Source organism: Gavialis gangeticus, unplaced genomic scaffold (assembly GCF_001723915.1).
Source record: "Gavialis gangeticus isolate Ggan-Ray unplaced genomic scaffold, GavGan_comp1, whole genome shotgun sequence".
NCBI lineage: Eukaryota > Metazoa > Chordata > Crocodylia > Gavialidae > Gavialis > Gavialis gangeticus.
The window spans coordinates 53,753,728-53,774,338 of NW_017729022.1; the positions used below are offsets into that span (position 1 = coordinate 53,753,728).

Here is a 20,611-nt window from a genome sequence, read left to right on the forward strand (position 1 = left end):
ACTATGGTGCATTAATGAATGTGTAGATATGCTCACAGATTCTAGGTTCGGAGTGAAGTATCAGCTACAGTAATTATTAACTCAGTGACAAAGCTACCTTTATTCACTTATCTCTACTGAAATTGTCATTTTTCCTGAGAGCACCTTAAGTTTATTATATGCTTTCTAAAGAGAAGGCTGAAGGCCATGTTCATGCCTCAAGCAGGTTTTATGTCAGATGTCTCCAAACCAGTTAATAATCTGAGGATCCTGGTTGGCTGTAATTTTTTCTTTCTTCCTTACTTTTTGCTCCCTGTACTTTCTCAGATCCATATGGGAATTTTCCCCATAGGTTTCCTCATCCATACAACAACCTCTTAATCATGACTTTGAAATATGATCACCTCAAATTGGTTACACAAGGAACAAGATTTAGTTTGGGCCCACATATCTGCTTCTACCAGGCTGACTAACCACATTTACTATATCACTGGATCCTAGAAAAATTGCAGGCATACCTGCTCAGGAGTAGATTATATCGTGCAGGGTATGCCTACATGATACTGTGCAATGGTAAGCAGAATAAACTAAGTTGGGTGCAGGGCTAATTTGCCCAGGTTAAGTGCCACACTAATGTAGTTAGACCTCTTCCATGAGCTCAGCTAGCTCAACCACAGAGAGCCTAGCACTATATTGTGCCCTCTTAACATAGCCAGAGTTTTGAGTGTACAACCTGTCATAGTTCCCTGGACAGAAAATGGAGAGGACTGGCCAAATCTATTATGCCAATGATTCCCCAGAGATTTATTTATAGGGACCACATCTTCATTGAGACAGTTTCTTGGTCATTTCTACCGCCATTCACAGCTGTGTGAATCACTTCCCTTCTCTTTGGCAACTACACTTGTTGATTTACATAGAGAAATGGTATTATACAAATGTTGAATCCTGTTTGGTACCTGGAAATAAAGAAGAAAAGCTGGTACCTTGTGACCAGCAGGTTTTCAGCTGACTGTGATTAAATGCATTATGGACCACAGTTTGAGTCATACTGACATAATTTGGGACTCTCTGCGGTATTAATATCAAACTGTGACAAGTAGAAAGCACTACAGGCTGACAGTAACGCACCAGTCTAAGGCTTGAGTCAGGATAAAACACTGCCTGCTGTCAGGTCCACAAACAAAGGTTTAAACAAATGCTGTTTTAAAACAAACTATTCTAGTAACTTGTAACAAATATGGCCAAGAGTTGAAGGGTTGACCAGAGTTTTACTTATCCTTGTTCACCCATTTTTGTGCCTTCTTCCATCCTGTCCATTCTGTTAAATGCCCCTGTTATGGCAAAGAAACCCCACTTTCTCCTTATATTTATTACAGCAATTTGGTTGGGCTATTCCTATGTTCCTGTTCACACGCAGATACTACAGTTCATAGCAATGATAGTGGAAACAGAAGAGGTGTTATGTAGCAGGGTTCTACCAATCTTTTTCCCCCCTGAATGTGGTTGAGGCAAAATTCAATGGAATGGAGTGATACCCTACAGAAATGGTCAATATTGGTAAAAAAACAAAGCTCAAAGGAGCTACAGCTTCCAGCGTCCAATGCAGTGCTCCAACTTGACCCAGGCAGGTCTGGAGACTGCATTTATTAAAGTTCACAGAAGCCAATCGGTTCCAGCCAAGATAATATAGTTTCAGTTAAGAAATAAATTGGGGGGAGACTGTCTCCCATTATATAAAATGAAAATAAGCTTCATTCCAATTCAAATAGTTTAATTCTATAATCCAGAGAAATGTTGCAAAAGTCCAGTCCAAAATAAAATGTCAATGCAGTAAATACATAAACTGGTAATTTGAGTCACTTGATAAGGAATATATCAAAAATCTATAATAATTATATATCACTTTCTAAGCTAGATATAGTACTTTTGAACTGCTTTGCTATAGTACAATGGCAGTGTTTATAGGGGCTAATCAAAGTTATTTTTAACTTGGGCTTGCATTGTCTTTTGCCCAGGACCACATAACCCAATTTTTAGGGATTCTGAATGCTCAGATTCCAGGATTTAGATAACTATCACTTTGTTATATTTCTCTTGCATCATTGAAATATCAAATACATCAAATTTACTCTTTGCTGGTTTGGCCAACAGATCTCTGGGTCTTCTCTAGGATAATTGTCAGAACACTACACTTCCGGGGGCAGACAGAAGTGCAGCTTCCCACTGTAACTGAGAGCGCTTTGCAGAAAGCATTCTGAGTCTGTACTTTTTAATTGTAGTGGCAAAGACACTGAATCTGTAATGAAAACTTCCTTTATCCCAATGGTTAATATATTTATGGAGTAAAATAGGTTTTAACTATAATTTAAAAAATAGGAAAAGCCAAGGGTTTTAAACATTCTAATAAAACTGTTTTCTTTTTTCAGTTGCTCAGATTTCACCTTCTCAATTCTTATGATGTTACACTATGCTTATTCCACTGTCATCACAAAGTCCTGCAGCCTAAATATTAAAAAAAAGAGTGGGGGGGAAGAATAAACAAAAGAATGAACCTTAAAAACTCTTCTGGGTCTAAACAAGAAAGAAAAAAATCTTCTAAGCCTTCTTTTCAATGTATTCCTTCCTATTATTCCATCCATCTGTTATGATAGGGCTAAGTGAAATCTTGCATTCACTTAGTTTCCATGATCTAGAATTCACCAAGTGTTCACCCACAAATCACTGATTTGTGTCTATGACAACTGGGATTTCACAGTGGTCTCTTGCTTAAGCACCAGTGAAACATAGGGATGATTAGTTTCCAAAACCAGATGAGATCAGATCCATGCCACACTCTTTGCATATCATTAAAGGAACAAAAAAGGCTCCAAGCCTATTTTCAACCCATCTTCACTCTGCCATTATAGGTCACCAGTAAAGCACATTAGGTAAACTTTCAGTATATGTAGCTATTTAGAAATACAAGACTGGGAAATTCAAAGCAAGACAGAAACACTTGAACCTATCAGCTAAAGCTCCAGGATTGCTATCCAGGATCAGGGCTGTGAAAAAGCCTCAAATAGAGATAATTTTTTAACAAGTACACTTGCCCTGGAATGATAACTGACCTCAAATACTATAATAAAAGCCAATCGTGCTGCTAAAACATGCCAGAATTGCAGTGTGTAGCCATAGGGCACTGGGGCATGAGGAGGGTCTCGATAGTCTCTGTACCTGAAAAACAAAGAGAACATCATATTTTAGTGATATGATAAAACGCTATATAATAATAATTTTGCTCGCTATTCTTTTTTCTATAATGATCTCAATGTTAGGAGCTCTAAATTATAAAAACATTGGCCCAGTTCTCTACTTCACTTCCCAGTGTAAATCACGTATAACTCAATTGAAAAAATAATCAATGCAAGTCTTGCTATTGACTGCCAAGAGGACCAGATTCTCACTTAGGAATGTTACCTGCCCAGTGCAAATCCATGTAAGGGAATCAGCTCTGTTGTTTTAAGTAATGTCTTTTGAAAACATAAACACTTAACAAAAAAATTAACAGAGTTTTATGGAAGAATAGGTAGACCTAAGATAACTATAAACCCATTCGAAGCCTGTAATATATCAGATACACTCATCTATGGAAAAACTCACTCTTTCTGGAGTCTGATTTCATAAGTAAAATGACAATTCCAAAGCAATTTGACACAAACTTAATCTGAAAGTGAAGGGAAATTTGGCTTCTGCCTAATCTGTTTCCTGCGCAGGATTGAAAACTAGTTATAAAACAATATCAGGAAATGTCACATTAAATAACACTCTTACACATAATCTCTAAACAAGTTTAAAGAACTGAAAAAAGCTACTTGCACAGAAGAAATAAATTGAAATGTAGATTATATCTCTATGATGGGCAATCTGCATTTCCATCTAATGGATAGACTTTTCAGATTCAAGAGGACACTTGACACAAAATAAGTAGGCTAGGGATTTTAGTCAGCACTGAATTCTTATATTCCAGTAACATCAGTAGGAATTGTTTTTGCTGCCAGCTAATTCCCATATGCAGACAAAACATTGATTCTTCAGATGAAAACTGTTTATAAGCAGAATTTTAAAGGACTGCAACAGAAGCACCTGGCTAGAAAATCTAGGTAGAAAAGTACATCAAGTTTCTCATATTTGCTGGAGAAAAAACTTCCATACAATCAGCATGGTATCTCTCCCGCAGCAGAAAAAAATCATCTCAGTAATAGTAATGGTAAATTATTAACAGATTTTGTCCACCAACACTACCCTACTGAAAGCTTAAAAGCTTGCTCTCACATCACACAAATCATACGTTGATATGGAGTCCTGTAGTCTCTTTAGAAATTATTAAAAACTAATTTGCATCCCTTTCAATATCTTTCTTTAAACTGAAGTTACAATTACCAAGTGTTTCAGCAAAATTCAGGCTTGTTAAGTGTCTGGTGAATTCATTAGAAGGAAGTCAGTCACTCTCTGAATTCCACAAACAGAAATGGGTATATTCAATAAGTAAACATACTCTAGAAACCACATAGATATATCCAAAGATCTTTCAGCAGCATTTTGAATTAACCCACACATACAATAACACAGGGCTTGCACCTACTTTTACTGAAATCACAATCAAAGTCTACCAGTGAGTCTAGAGTCCCTTTCTGTATTGTTGTTGGCTCCCACCGCCCCATCTTTATGATGTACAATGATTTTTTATTTAATGGAGGGCCTGGTTCCATGTCTCATATTTTTGATCATGATAACAACTTTATTTTTAGTACTGTCATAGAGTCCCAAAACCCAAGGCTGGAAGGACAAAAGTGGAAGAAAAGATAATATATTGGTATACTTTGCTATTATTACTATACTAGCCAACTGCCCATCAAGAATGATGGGGCGGGGGAGGGGGCTGGGTTGGAGTGCCGCCACCTAACGCCCCATGCTGCTTCTGTTCTGCCTCTTGCACAGAGTGGGGTGGGGGAGCCGAGGCCACCCTCTGTCCAGTCCTTGGAGCAGCTTCAGAATCATGGTGGTGCTCTCTCATGCTTGGAGCACTCTGATTGGCTGTTTCCATGAGCCAATCAGAGTGTGAATAAAGCATTACGGCCAGCTAGACAGACAGACATAGGCTTTTAAAATATTAGAATACTGTTCCAGCTGTGTTAGTAGGATTTACATCATTTCAGGCCAAATCCTGATGCCTCCATCTAGTGCTTACACAGGGAAAACTCCAAGTGAAGAAAGGTTCTGTCTACAAAGGATGTAGGATTGCGACTTATCTGAATGAAAACAATACATTGCATGTTTCCTGCTTTTTTAAGATATCAAAAGCAAACTCTATATTAATCTGTTCACCTACTGATGTTCTATGGTCAGAGACAAGAAATTTTATTCAAAATACCATGGCTAACAATTTGGACCAAAAGCTAAGTATAGACATTCAAAAAGCCCAAGGCAGAGGCAGTTTAAGTTTTGCACTTTACTTTAAGTGCCCTAGATTAGGTGGGGAATGAACAGAACAGATGTTCATCCTTCAACGGGGAGGTGTGCAGGCTGCCGGCACTGCCCAAGGCCAGCAGGTTGGGGGCGCTCCCACACACCTCCCAGCAGGATGCCAGACGATGCCAAGCCCAGCTGAGCCGCCAAGCAGCTGGCCACCCCTGATTGGCCAGCATGGCCCCTCTCCCCAGCCCCACCCCCTGCTAGTGGCAGGCTGTCAGCGGTGGTGATGGGGGAAAGTGGAGATGCCAGTCCAGCCCCAACCCTGCCCCCCCAGACCTGAGCCAGCACAGCTGGGGGGTGGGCTTCCCTTCCCCACTGCCTGGTCTGGCTGGTCAGAGTGACTCCTTTCCCCAGCTCCTTCCCCCTCCCCCTGCAAGTGGCTGGCTGGCAGTGGCAGCGGGGGGCAGAGGGAATGAAGGCCCCCTCCATGCAGACTCCCCAGCTGTGCTGGATTGGGTTTGGGGGGCTGGGTCCACACAATGGGGTCCTCTGTTCCCCCTTTCCCCCCACTTCTCTTGACAGCTGCCCGGGCGGGGCGGGGCAGGGTGGGGAAGAGAAGCCACACTGGCCAGCCAGGATGGGCAGTGTGGGGAGGAGGGGAGCCCCCACCATGCACTCCCCTCTAGCTGTGCTGGCTTGAGTTTGGAAGCGGTGAGGCTGGGGCTGAGGCTTCTGCTCCCTCCCCTCCCTTCCCCCCACCACTGGCAGCCAGCCGCTTGCAGGGGGGCAGAGCTTGGGGGGAGGACCAGCTCTGGGAAGCCAGTCTGGGCAGTGGTGGGGAGAAGCCCTCACAATGTGGGCCCTCCCTATCTGTGCTAGCTCAGGCTGGGACTGTGTCCGGCTAAGGACAGCTCCCCCCTACACCATGCAGCTGCTGCTGGCAGCTCATGCTGCCCCCGAACCCTGACTCCTCCTTGTAGCTAGCTCTGTGAGAGCCCACTCAGCTGGAGCAGATAAGTGCAACGGAGGCTAGCATGACATCCTGTAAGGAGGGGTTAGTGGGGACCCACAAAGCAGCCTGGGATGCCAAAGGACAGCTCTAGCTGGTGTGGCAAATAGCTATAACAATCAGCTCCCACATAAGGTCTAGGACCGATGGGGTATGGATGTGACTTATTGCAAGTTCAAGTGAAATTCACTCCTGTTCACAAAGCCTCAATAAGGTTTATGCACCACTTAAACCAGCACAATAAGGCTTAAGGGGGTTTAGAGGGTCCATACACATCTGCAATTTAATCCTTCATTTAGAGTGAGCTAGATAGCATTACAGTTGGAGTTAGACCCTAGGCTTGTATGAAATCTCCTCCCAAACCTATCAAGACAAATTAAAGGATAAGCAATTATTATCAATAATAGTGACCATTTGTTGTATTGTTTAAAAAAAAGTAATTTATATGCAGATGTAGAGTATCTTTTTGAAGCCTGGCCAATTTCCAGGCTCCAAAGATTAAGCCTTCCTCCTACCTGTACAGTACAACTGATGTCATGGCTGCTTTCATTCCTTTCATGGGAACTTTCAAAAATACATTTTTTTTCATTTCATTTCTTTAATTCAGAAAGATAGTCCAAGACCAGAATGAATCACATTGCTTCTATTTGCTGATTTCTTAAAAGAAAAGGTTTATTTGAGGAGATCCTTACCTGCAATATTTCAATGGTGAACCGGAGAATTCACTTCCGTTTGATGCTGGTTCTGAACGGTTTTCAAAGTCAGACACCAGAAACACTGATAAACTGGCATTAACATAGCCAACCATACATCTGAAAGGGAAGAAATACTGCATTCAGAATGCTGAGTCCTTTCTAACAACAAATCCCACCCAGGAGAACATTTTTGTCTGGATTTCCAGACTTTACACTTTAACAGTGACATAATGTTTAAAAGGATGTTGGGGTCATTTCTTTCCCCATCATCCCAAATTTACTTCATTTCATACCTTTACAAAAAAAATTAAAAACAGATTCACACCAACTCCTCTCTCCATTAGCACACCTAAAATGCAACTGACTCAAAAGACAGAGGGACCTAGTACAAAGGTCATTCTCACAAAACTCAACTCTTCTTCCCCCCAGACTGTATTTACATTGCAGTGACTTTAGAGTCCCCCTTTATTCAACTTAGATTACTTTATATTTAGTAACCTATCACATACCTCGTGGCCAATGTCATTTCTGTCCTCCCCCACACCCTCAACTAATACATCAGATGTGATTCTGCAAAAATGGCGACCCTGACTCAAATTCAACCACCTTTAGGTGGGCAAGTAGCACTTAGATAGCTATTTTTATCCAGAAGTTGCCATTTTAGGGCATTTACACATATTTAGCTCTAGCACAACTCATCCTGTCCTTCTGAACATGATCAGAAAGATCTTCTCCAGCTACTTATGCTCTGTAGTGATTTTATGTTACCTGGTAGCCATGTGCATGTCCAAATACCATGAGGATGGCCCATGATGGCTTTGGCCCAGGTGGTTTTACTGACCTGGCAGAGAAGATTCCTTTCTTCTCAGCCTTGAATGACTAGGTATAGCTAGAGGGTGGAGACCTGTCCATTGCATTGTGGGCAGACCCCCCTGCAAGGGTTTACTACAGGGCCTCTCAATGGGAAGATATCAGCTACACAATTTATGTTGATGGGGGATTGTTCACAGGCTTTCCCTCTAGCTTGCTTCTTTGGTCTTTTGGCTAGGGGCAAGCAAGACTAGGGGCATCTGAAATCCAAGGTCTCTGGGCTTGGGACTTGTACACAGGGTGCCTGCCATGGATTTGGGAGCATCTGAAGTCCAGACTGAAGCATCTGGGAGGTAGGATACTTGCTGGTAGTAGCACCACACAGACTAGAATGATTGAGCTCTACTCACCTGACAGAATTTGGAAGTGATTTGGTTGATTGGGCCCAAGACACAAAATTAAACACCCCCCTCCCAAATTTAGGTGCTGAAAAACCACAACTGGGGGAAAACAGCTTTCTAACCATGAGGCAGAAACTATCCCACTTCTGTCTAGCTGTATTATCCAATGACTATTAAATACAAAATGGTGAAAAAACATTGGGAACAGAAGCAGAAGCCAGAAACCAAGCCCCTGCCTCTCCCTTCCAGAGCAGTATTCATCTCAGAGCTCTTTCCCCCTGTGGTCTGCTCCCCTTCTGGCCCCATATTTTCTCCTTGTGGCTGCTTACTGGGGTAGCTTCAACAGGAAGGGTACTCTTGGTAATGTCTAGCCCATGGCCTGGGGACAAAGACACTTGTCTGGGAAGTGGGGGATGCAGATTCAAGCCCCCTGTGGATAAGGCAAATGTAGAATCTGAATCTCCCCAGTGGCCTAATCACTAGGTTAGCGAGCTAAAAGTGGGAGCGCAGGGGTGATATGTAGGGGGTGCATGGGGGTGCATGTGCACCCCTTGAGAGTGCCGGTGCACCCCCTGCCAGGCTGCGCTCCCCGTTTGGCTGGCGGGCAGGGGGGCAGGCGGGAGCACCAATGCCCATCCTCCAAGCGCTGGCCAGGGAGCAGGGCCATGAGCAAAAGTGGCTGTGCCACCTCCGGAAGTGGCCACAGAACTTTCATGGTGAGTGAGATCGGCTGCGAAAATGACTGGAAGTGGCCAAGGCCATGGCCACTTTCATGGTGAGTGAGATTGGTCAATGGGGGGATTCCCCCTCCCTCCCCCCCACTCAGCGGGATTGGCCACTGGGGCCCCCCCCTCCCCCTGGTTGCTGACTGGTGTCGGGGGGGGGCACTCAAGATGCACCAGACACCCATATGGGAGTGTGTCCCTTTCTTCCATTTTGTGCAAATTACACAAATATTACTGTATATCTCTTTTTGCAAGAGGAGAAGAATCTAAAATTTACATACACAAAATGCTACAGGCAGTCCTCGACTTACAATGTTTCAAGTTACAATGCTTCACACTTACACCGTTTATAAGTTGACACCCTGTTTCAACTTTACAACGCTTGATCTGACTCCATGCCATGCCAGCGAACAAGTTCGCTGTGTCGCCTACCTCCCTAGAGAACATCTGTCCAAACTTCCTTGGACACTTTTTTTAAGAAACCAGACAAGACTCCAGAAAAACCTGCAGCCAAGACTCCTGAGAAGACTCCAACCAAGAGCCCTTCAAAAAGTCCAGCAAAGTCACCTCAAAGAAGTCCTTCCAAATATGATTGTTATTTATAATATAAATACATTAATGTAGCTATATTGCTCATTTATAATTGATTGGATACAAAATTCTGGGTTATTTTTGGTGAAAATAGGGTATTGGGCCTTGGTTCGGGAACCAATTCCCTCATTTATAACATTGTTTCCTATGGGAAAATCAGTTCTGAGGTACAATGTTTTGACTTAAGATGCAGTTTTCAGGAACCAATTGTCTTTCTAAGTTTGCAGACTGCCTGTAATTACATTGCTCAACTGAGCTGTGTAAATGGTTCTTATCCATCTAAAATTGAAGTAGGATTTGAACTCCTATCTCAAAAAATATAATGAAAATTAAAATGGTTTCAGAGATGGGCAACAAAATTATTAGAAGCATCATCAGACTTTGGTACCAGGACAGGTTGAAAGGACAGAGTGTGGTTAGCTTAGATGACTGAAAGCTAACTTAATAGAGATTCACAAAATAATGAATGGGACAGAAGATAAGGGCTCCTATTTACAGTTTCATAATACAAGAACAAATGAAAACAAAAGGCAATGCATATATTTGAAGCTCATAAAGGAAATACATTTTCATACAGTCCAGAGTTAACTTGCAGAACTCACTGCTACCAGATATCACTGAAGCTAAAAACTTGTTAAGATCTAAGCAAGGTTTAGACACTTCTTTCGGGGGAGAACATGTACAGCTATACTATAAAGGTTTGGGGTTTTTTTAATAGGAGACACAGAGCTCTGCTTCCTGACCTACACTAAAAATGATGGTGAACAGGAACAATCCTGCCCTTTGGGCAAATTATTCCAAAAATGTTAACTGGTTCTGGCCATTGTAAGACAGGAGATATCAGGCTAGATGGTGCTCTGACCTTGAGTGCAAAGTTGTGTGCTCTGTTATGGCTCTGAAACACAAACTTATAATTGCAGGGTCAACAATAATGTGGAACAAAGAAACTCTGGGAGAGCTGGCTAGTTCAACTCCAGTGGTAGTATAACAGGATAAACCTAATAGTATTGTGATTGCTCTACTTTGCACTAGGCACATGTGGAAAAGTCCAGTTAAACTTGTATACTATTGAACACTATGAGGCTGAAGAGGCTTTCAATCAGGTGAGAAAGAACTAGAGATATCAACACTTTCTCAGACACATCTCCATCATATGTGCCACCTTCCCAAAGTGTCTAGACGCATGCAACACATCTGATCCAAATCAGCTTCACATGTAAAAGCAAAGGAAAGACCATCCATAAAACTTGACATGGACAAAATAAACAAATGTGGAAAACCAGCTTACTTTTGCTTTCATTACTCTAGAGCTGTGCTAAACAGGAATCATGTTTAAACTTGCTTTCCAGTACAGAAAGGGATAAAACGTGAAATAAAACATGAAATACAAAATCCTGTTACAACCTATACTGTCTTCAGGGGCAAGGACACCCATCCAGTCTATGTTCTGTTGAAATATAGTATACAAAATCCTATTGATTTTGGTTTGCTGTAGTCAGCAGCCCTAGAAAACCTGATTTGATTCTTGAAAACTCATTTCAGGACATTTCCAGCATTATATCATAGGCTGTGCTATGTATTGCCATCATTACTGCTCAGAGTTACCAAGCCAGCAAGGCTCACACATCTCCACATCATTATTTCAGTTTGTTTGGGCAAATATGCAGGAAGACTGAACTGCACTAATTCTCACTTGGATGGTTTTCTTTATGAACAATAAGACTGGCATTTATTTTAAATATAAGCTTAAATTCAGTGGGAAATTTGGGTTTGAAGATTATTAACAACTTAGCTTTGAATCACAACCATCACAACCTGTGTCCAGGGCATTAAGTATACTATTTTTTAGCATCAATTGGTGTCATATGGGCTAAATTTATAATTTTTCTTGGAAGAATAAAAAAACCCAAACCCTAAGAGACTTTGTGCTAGATATTCCAGACCTCTGAGTTGCAGAAATTGGATATGCATGTAGACTTTTAGAACGGTCTCTACTTTTGTGGGGGCACTAATTGAGTATCAGTGTCTTTGATGTTGCCAAATAAAGGCTTTTAGGAAAAAATAGATTGTGTGGTTTACAAGTGGTTTATTCAGAGAGTCTCTGCAAGATTATCAAAACATTGTTTAAAAGGTTGAAAAATGTATATTTAAGATATGTTTCCTTAAGTAAAGTCAGTACCTCTAAAGTCTAAACCAAACTAGCTGGAGAGCAATAGCATTATATTTACTTCCTTATAAAATGTAATTTCAAAATGCATTTTCTGCTACTTTAATATGAAAGAAATTTATAAAACAGAAGAGTTGACATTGCATGAATACCCTGTGAGTATTCTCAGTGGCAGCAGAGGGAGGCACCTCTCAAACGATGACTGACATCAGACCTAACACTTTACCAACTGAAGGATTCCTTACAACTGTTTATGGAAACAGAATTTTTTTTCCTTCTCGGCATCTACAGAAATATCAAGTTCTTGACAGCATAACAAGCTAGCAACAGTGCCAATCACATACTTTTACTTCAACTGCTCATTTCCCAACAGTCTGATTACATATCCAAATATGGCAAAAAGCAACAACAAGAACAAAAAAAGAACCCTCTCACTACTTTACCAGAAAAGGAAAATAAATCTACAAAATGAAATATATGCCTGATAGCAGGATCCAGGCTAACTTACTATGTTTCACTTAGCTTGCTTAGCTCATTTCTTTTAGTGCAGTAGAGTGAACACTGGTGGAGCAGCAAGAAACTGATTTTGGTCTCAGACATTCTAATATAAGAGCTGTGTTTAAAAAAAATCAATTACTTTGTGCGGTAAATAACAACTCACTCTATTATGCTAGAATTGCTTCCTCTTATTTGTCTGCATTTTTTTGGATTAATGTACATAAAGGCCTATATAAGAGAAAGGAGGCTTTGTGAATAAGCTAACTATTAAAGGTCCGATCCACAGTTGGTGAAAATCAGTGTAGTCTAATGACTACAAAGGAGCTTCACCGATTTATGCCAGCTGAGAATTGAGATTTCACATATTGATTATGGTAACTGACTGTTACTGAATCCACTGAAATCTCTATAACCCATCTGGAACTTTTTTTCTTAAGTTAAGACTATAAATTTCAGTTACCTATTAAACTGTATTAAGGATGTGCAATCTGTACCTACCCGAACATTTTGATGAATGGAATTGGTAAACATGGAGACAGCAATGTTATATTTGTCTGTGTTTCAAGGGAACAGGGATTTTAATGCATGTTGCTATTCTTAAAGAAAACTCACTTTTGTCCAGCTTCTCCTTGGCCTGCGCAAGGTCCATATTTGTAAGCGTAAACTAGCCGAGGGATGAAGTCTGAAGTCACAGCTATAACAAATGCATTTGTGATAACAGAAAGAATTCCAATGCCTTCCAGAATTCCATACCAGATTCCTATTCAATAAAGAAAACATGTTAATTGGAGGAATATAATGAATAATGAAGTTCAAATATTGCAGGCTGCCTTCTTGGGAGTATTTGATCGTTCTCATTTCAGTCATTTAGCATACTGGTGTTCAACCTTCTGGTCCTATGGGCTGGATGAGTGGCCACCCAGTGTGGGGTCAGTCCAAGGTGTCAGGCTGTGATCCAGCATGGTGGCTGAGCCCTGTGCACCAGATCTGGTTGTGGACTGACCCCTGCACTGCCCTAACACCACACCACACCACACCACATGCTGACCCAGCCCTTAGTACTGAATCTGATCATAGAGCAACACCCTAAGCTGGTGCAATTCAGCATGCAGGGCTGTGTCATCTGGCCTGCTGGGCTCCCCACAGGTCCAAAAATTCAGCAGTCAGGGAGTAGAGCGCAGACAGTGTTAACTGCTGCAGCTTCCAGAGACACTTCCAGAACTGCAGCAATTAACAGTATCATCACTCCTCTACTGCCAAATTTCTGAACATATAGGGAGATCTCTGGGCTGGATGACATAGCCCCAAAGGTCAGATTTGGCCTGCATGCCAGAGGTTGAGCACCACTGATTTAGCAAGTCTCTTTTTTGAATCACCATCAAACATCTAGGCAAACATGAATCCATGTATTTGAATGTAATGAGATGTGGATCAGGAAGAGAGTAATTTCACAGCTGAGTAGAACTGATCAGAAATTTTGCAACAAAACCTTTTTTGGGGGACAGACAATGATACATTATTGAAACAAACTTTTTGTGGAATCATAACTAATTTCAACAAAACTTTCATCAGGAAGCTTTTTAAAGTCCAGCATGCAATTTCTGATCAGAAAGACACCACCCCATAACAGCCTAGTATTTAACGCAGGGGTGAGCAAAATATGGCCTGCAGGCCCACCAGTTGAGTCTATCTGGCCCGTGGCACCAGCAGAGGCTGAAGCCAAAAAGCTGCCACCCATCCATGGGCAGGATAGCAATTGATTGCCCATGGGCAGCGGCTCCAGCCTCTACTGACATGGCAGGGGACACTGGGTGCAAGCAGCCCTGCCCACCTGCCTGGCACCACGTGGCATTCTGGGAGATGGAGTCTGACCCTGTGGTGCGGGATGGGTAGGTGGGCAGGACTACTTCCACCCAGCCTTCCTCATGGTGCAGCAGAGGCTGGAGCCCCATCTGCCTGCCAGGCACCATGTGGCAGGGAGGGTGGGCAAGGAGGGGAACTGACCCTCCCACCCTGGCCTCCCCTGTTGGGGTCTGCACAGTGGGTGGGGGGGGAGCAAGAGGTGGGGGCATTTTTCCCCTCTTGCAGCCCAGCTCTGTGGGGTTGTGAATGCCATGACCCCACCCTTGGTGCAGCATGGCTCTCAACCCCATTCTTGTCTGCAGGTGTCAGTCAAACTGGGAATGGTAGGGGTGGGGGGAAGGCTGGGAGAAGCAGAGATAAGAAACTACAGCCCTGGGTGGGCTCATGCTTCCCCTGATGCTCTGGTGCCAGCCTTGGCCCGGCTAAGGGGAGTTCATATATGTGTGTGAGGGTGAGAGTGAAAATGAGTGCGAGAACATGTGTGTGAGTGAGTGTGTGTGTGCATATGCGTGGCCTGCAACAGCTCACCAAAACTTGTTAAGTGGCTCTCCTGCCCAAATAATTGCTTACCCCTGAGTTAAAGTACTCAACTGTGACCCGAAAGACAAACTGAAGTCAAAGCAGGAACTAGAACCTGGATTTACCATGGTCTGACTGCATGCTCTAGCCATTGGGATACTACTGCATATTCTGGAGTAGTCTCTCCAATTCTTATGTTTTTCATAAACAATTTTGAATATCTATTATTTGAAAGGTCTATTCTATGTTCTATAATAAAACAAACAAAAACATTTCTAAAACTTCTGCTGATTTTTATCTCATTTTATTTATTGCGATTTTTTGCTTCCCAGCCAGCACTACAGCTGAGCGATTTCCTACCAAAGCAATGATGTTTACAGTTGTATATATGCTGCCAGCATGAGCCCTAATCACCTGGCACTAGAATAAAGATCTAGTTAACTTGTGAGTATGCAACAAGACATCCCAAAGGATGAGCCTTAATATAGGCAGCCAATACACCAAGCATATTCATCATGCCTGAATGGTGAGGGTATAAATTGCAGCCAAGAACACTGACACAGCTTTTCTTCCTGAGCTTCCACGTTTGTGGTGGAAGAGATGTGTCATTGGTTATTCAGTGCTACAATCAATTTGTTTTAAAAATGTAGTAAATAAGTCCCCAAATACTTGTGACACAGGGGACGCATCTACATGAGATGCTTACTGCGGAGTTGCCTAATTAACTCCACAGTAAAGCATCACCAGTCTACGCATGCAGAGCTATTAGGCCTGAGTAAACTAATAACTCCACTGTAGGTTAGTACTGCCAGATACAAGTACCATCCTACAGCAGACTTATTTACTTTGCCAGCTGGCAGGCAGCTCCTGCTCTGAAGCACTCTCATGACTCAGCCAGCCCTGACAGCTAGCTGCACACCAAAGCACCCTCGTGCCCCAGCCAACTCCTCTGCAGCACGTTGAGCTGGGTTAGAGCAGCCCTGGGCTGACAAGCTGACCCCCAAACCTCCTGCCAGGGACAGGACCATTAGAGAACTGAAAAAAAAGACCACAGAACAAAATTAATTTTATTTTCTCATTTTACTTAACTTTCAGAAATAAAAAATAGTTCCCCTGGTTGTCCCAATCCAGTCCATGGCTTCATTCATTCATTCATTCATTCATTCACCCATTCATTCAGGAAACTGAGGAAAGGCAGAATTGTCTGAATTAAGGCTTTTTCCCCTATCGACCCCTCGTAAATGACATTGAATAAGTGTATCTAAATGCAGATTCCTGTGATCCCACAAAATAAGTATTTCTGGGCAAAGTACAGAAGTCTGTTCCACTGGGTTTTGTTCAAGAATGATAGGAGATCATTTATGATGAATAAAACCCATAGACCAAATAATTACTTGTAGAGTTTATAAGTACAAAAAATCCTCTTAAGAGGAAACAATCCAAGATATGTCTTTAAAGTCTGCTCAAATCTGCAGATAACACCTCTTAAAGCATCCTGACTTAAGAGACTATCTTAAGTGAATGTAATGAATAACATTTGGCTCATCACTTCTTAGATGATCACTTCTAGGCAAACACTTCTATTAAGTAATGAATTATTTACAGTCCTTCATATAGTTACGTAAAAGAAGTTTTATTATCTTTCATATTGAAAAGTGAGAGCTCCAAGTGCCAGATTCCTATACCCTAAGCTGTACTTGTCACACTTTACCCTGCAAGTAATCCCACTGAAGCCAACAAGGCTATTCATGACACCTTGATATGACAAATGATCCCTGTTCATCAAAGCAGTTAAATACATGTTCAGTTTTAGGTACATTCTTAAATCCCATTAACTTTAATGAATTTGAAAGCTGTTTTAACTGCTTTGCTGAACTGGGGCTGAAGAAAGTATTATTCACTGTGAAAAAGGGTCTTAAATGTTTCCTTTTTCCTACGTGGTTATTCCTGATGTCTCATTTTAAATGAGAATGACAGTGACTGAATAGAAAGTTGTGAAAAAAAATGAATAATAATTGTTACTTGGCAGCTGGGGGCTTACCAACTCTGAATCAATATAGCCACTCAGTTGATCCTCTGCCCCACAGTTAATCCTGAAATATTTGCAAAAGACTTCTCATTTACCCGAAGAAACTTGTCTGCTTATGTCAGATCAACATGGCTACAACCAACATCCCCTTCTGTGAGCATCAGGCTCATTCTGTTAATAAGTCAATGAGGGGAACTCACTCTATTTAAAGTGAAGAGAAGTACATGCTATAGAGAAGGTGTGTCTACTAAAAGAAAAAGCCAGCAGAGAATATGGAACACCTTTTTTTAAAATCTTGACTGCTAAGTCAACCATGAAGTCATTACAAGCATATTTTTCAGTGTAGATTAGTTGGTGACAACAGTAAGAGGGCATTAGATATTTGAAGCTTTCTGTATGGAAAAAATAATTCCTTCATTCTAATATAATAAAAACATTAGTCTGTTTGTCTGTCTGTCTGTAATGCTTTATGAGCACTCTGATTGGTTGTCTCAGCAGGCAGTCACAATGCTGACTCAAACAACCAATCAGAATGTTCTGCACAGACACATGGTGGAGTGCCACCATGACGGCAGGGACTGAAGGGCTGGAGTTGGGTGGCAAGGCCAGCAGAACTGGCCTTGCTTCCCGTCCCCAGCCCTGCTCCTTGGAGGCAGAGGGGGACAGACTGGCATGGCAGAGTGCCGCCATGACGGCAGAGATGGAGGGGACAGAGCGGGGTTGTGAGGCCAGTGGTGCTGGCCTTGCCATGCCCCCAGCCCTGCTCCTTGGATGCAGTGGCAATGCGGGGTGCTGGCAGCGCAGGACTGGCCTCGCCCTTCTGCTCTGGCTTTGCTGCTGCATCCAAGGGGTGGTCTCCCCACCCCCCCCAGCTCTGCTTATTGGAGGCAGTGGTGGCACTGGCCAGCTTCACCCCTACTGTCAAGGCAGAGCTCCATCCCCAGCAGAGGGGGATGCAGGGGATGGCAGGGATGGACTGACAAGGCACAGCATCACCATGATGGAGGTGATGGAGTGCGGGGGTGAGGCCAGCACCCCACGCTGCCACTGCCTCCAAGGAGCAGGGCCAGGGTGGGAGGGGGGCCATGACACCCCGTGGATGTGGTGGCGGCATGGGGTGCTGGTGTTGGGGATGGTGGGTCAAGCTTCCCCCCCACTCCTGGAAAGTGGCAGCAGCAAGGGATCATGGGCAGTGGTGATCTGTCCCTGCTCGCCTCCCCTGGCAGGGAGGGGGAGGTGGCAGGGGAGATGGGAGGAAGGGAGGGGGAGTGGGGAGAGGGATGGGGAATGTGGGCGTTCCGGTGGCAGTGCCCCCCCACTGCCACCATGCTCCCCTCCCTGCTCCCACCACCCAGCCCTGAAAACAGCTGGCAGAGATGGGAAGGTGGTGGGGAGGAGAGAGGGAGGGATGTTGCATGTGGCTGGACATGGACCAGCAGCAGTGCAGGCCACTGGGTGTCAGCGGCCGCCACCGTGTGCAAACTTCCCTCCACCCCTGTTCCTGGGAGCTAGTGGTGGTATGGGTTGGAGCAGCAGGGGGTGTGGGGCCATACTGGGAGTGGGGCCACACTGGGAGTGGCAGAGGGTGAGAGAGGGGCCCACGGGGCTGGATGGGAGGACAGAGGGGATGCGGGGGTGGAGGGTGCATAGGGCCAGAGATGGAGCAGTGACACCGTGGGGTGCTGGGTGGTGGCACTCCATCTCCACCCCACCCCCCATTATCCATGATGGGCCATTTGCTAGTTATTTATAATGAGAATGATACCTGAAATCAAAGACACTTCCTTTCATGCCACTGAATTGTTAAGTGAGCAGTTCCATCCAATTACCAATATTTTGTCTTTAAAAAGAGACACAAACTCACCTATATCTTTGGCTCTTGAAGCTAATGGTCGCCTCCATTGTGTTACAAATTTGTATGCATCAAGCCGGATTTCAATAATATTGTTAAGTAAGGCCAGAAGTGGTGCCAGTGGAAAAGCTGCCACAAAGATGGTTGTGAATCCAAACTGAAGAACTAGGAAGGGAAATCAAAGGTTGCAGAGTTTTTCATATTTAATTTCAAGACATTATCCAAAGCGCTAAGCTACCCAACTGTCACATAGCTATTACATTTGTTTCTTATATTGTCTAATAGTGGCAGCAATATAGCCATTTATTTTTCCTGAAAGGCCTCAGCCACAGTCACAGAACAAACAAATGAATTTCCCAAGTCCTTAGACAATCACATCACCTTTAAGAAAAATGTTGATGAACTGGGTATTTTAGAGTGGCTTGCTGATCTGCCTAGCATTTTTTTTTACATCAATGGAAGCTGATGTTGCACAGCACCTCCAGAAAGGATGTCTCTGGACTTTGATAATATTGATGTAACAGTTTAGACCCTTCTCAGAGTGGCTAATCCCCTACAACTCCTTCTAATTTCAGTGGAACTGCACCAGGACTCAGCTATTTATTACATGTGCAGCTCACTTGAGTAAGACAAGGTTCCTTTTTGCTTCCAATGAAAGCAGAGTTTCTTAAAAGTAGTCTACTCAGTAACCTTCCCTATAAATTGTAGTTAGTAAATGCTAATGACTTTTCACTATACTCAATCATACAGCTATGTGCCATGTAAGAAAGTAAGACCTCAAAGGAATTTTCTTTATCAGAATAAATAGTGGATGTCTAAGCATATGGTGCAGCTGAAGGAGTAAGAATTTTGGGGCTTTAATTTAGAAGCTAACTCACCTCTCATAAAGCCAACTAGGCAGAAAGGGAATTTCATGAGTCTGGTACCTCACAAGAAGCCCTATTAGAAAGGTTGCCTTGGTTTGGTTCTCAGAAAGTCACCTAACTTGTGATAATGCATCTTGACTTTCATAGAGCAGCACCCTGGACTGTTGAATAGAACATCAGACTTCTCACTCCAAGAAATAAATAAATAAAACAACCCAAAAAGATAACACAAAAAAGATAATACCATTAAAATCTAGCAGAAAAGAGGGAAATCAGAACATTTTCATACTCATTTCTAGGTATTCATCAAAGAGTCCATAAGCATTCATAGGCTGAAGATTGTAGTCCTTTTCCCACTGTGGGAAGCTTGCTTTTCTGTGTGAGCCATGCTCTTGTCGTAACTTTCTCCTGGTCCACCAGTTCTGAATTAATCTACATATTCAAATACATTTAAAAAAATCACATTGATTGGGTACTCATCTCAAACATTAATGATTCACAACTGGATTTTAAATAAGAAGTCAAAATAATGGAAAAGTCAGTACAGATACATAAGTCTTATGCACATCTACCAGAAAACTCTTAGAGTAGGATTGAGTTTATTATTGACAACTATATCTGATAAAGACAGGGATGGAAGTTGATGAAGACAGGTGGGATCATCCTCTTCCCAGTTCCCTTTTCACTTCTAAATCAATGGGGAATATTATAGACACAAATATACACAAATACTCACACAAAAGTGATTGTATTAGTGAGTATATGGGAGAGTTTGGCATTAGAAAACAAAGGCCCCGAAAAATATCTTGCAGTGCACTGAAAAATATCTTGTATTGTTTATGAAGGCAGAAGGAAGTGCTGGCTTTTTTTTCAGACCTGAGTTGTTATTAACAACGGAAAAGAAGCTACACTGGTTTTTATTTATTTGCTTCCTCCTCCTCCCTGCCTATAATAGCAAATTACTTGACTCAATCAGAGCTTGGAGTGGGGGAGGTAAGGTTTTGCTGAATGACAGGCAATGTGTCTCCCGGAACTGAATGTTCAGTAAAATAATGGACAGAGAAAACTGTGTGGGCTAATGCTTGTGTACATACTGTTGACAAGGGATTAGCAGACAATGTAACTCCCCCCCCCCCCCACCCAAAAACCTCAT

At 42.7% G+C, this 20,611-nt stretch overlaps 1 protein-coding gene across 1 annotated transcript in view; it reads right to left on the reverse strand.

The window, feature by feature from the left end:
• The window catches only part of ANO4 (anoctamin 4), a 259,235-nt gene that overhangs the window by 7,040 nt on the left and 231,584 nt on the right, over nt 1-20,611 (reverse strand). Inside the window, exons 21-25 of the mRNA XM_019514994.1 lie at nt 19,748-19,890; nt 18,605-18,757; nt 12,942-13,089; nt 7,135-7,254; nt 3,090-3,195 (exon numbers count right to left, since the gene is read on the reverse strand). Coding sequence (XP_019370539.1) covers nt 3,090-3,195; nt 7,135-7,254; nt 12,942-13,089; nt 18,605-18,757; nt 19,748-19,890 — 670 coding nt within the window. The remainder of the gene's footprint in view (nt 1-3,089; nt 3,196-7,134; nt 7,255-12,941; nt 13,090-18,604; nt 18,758-19,747; nt 19,891-20,611) is intronic.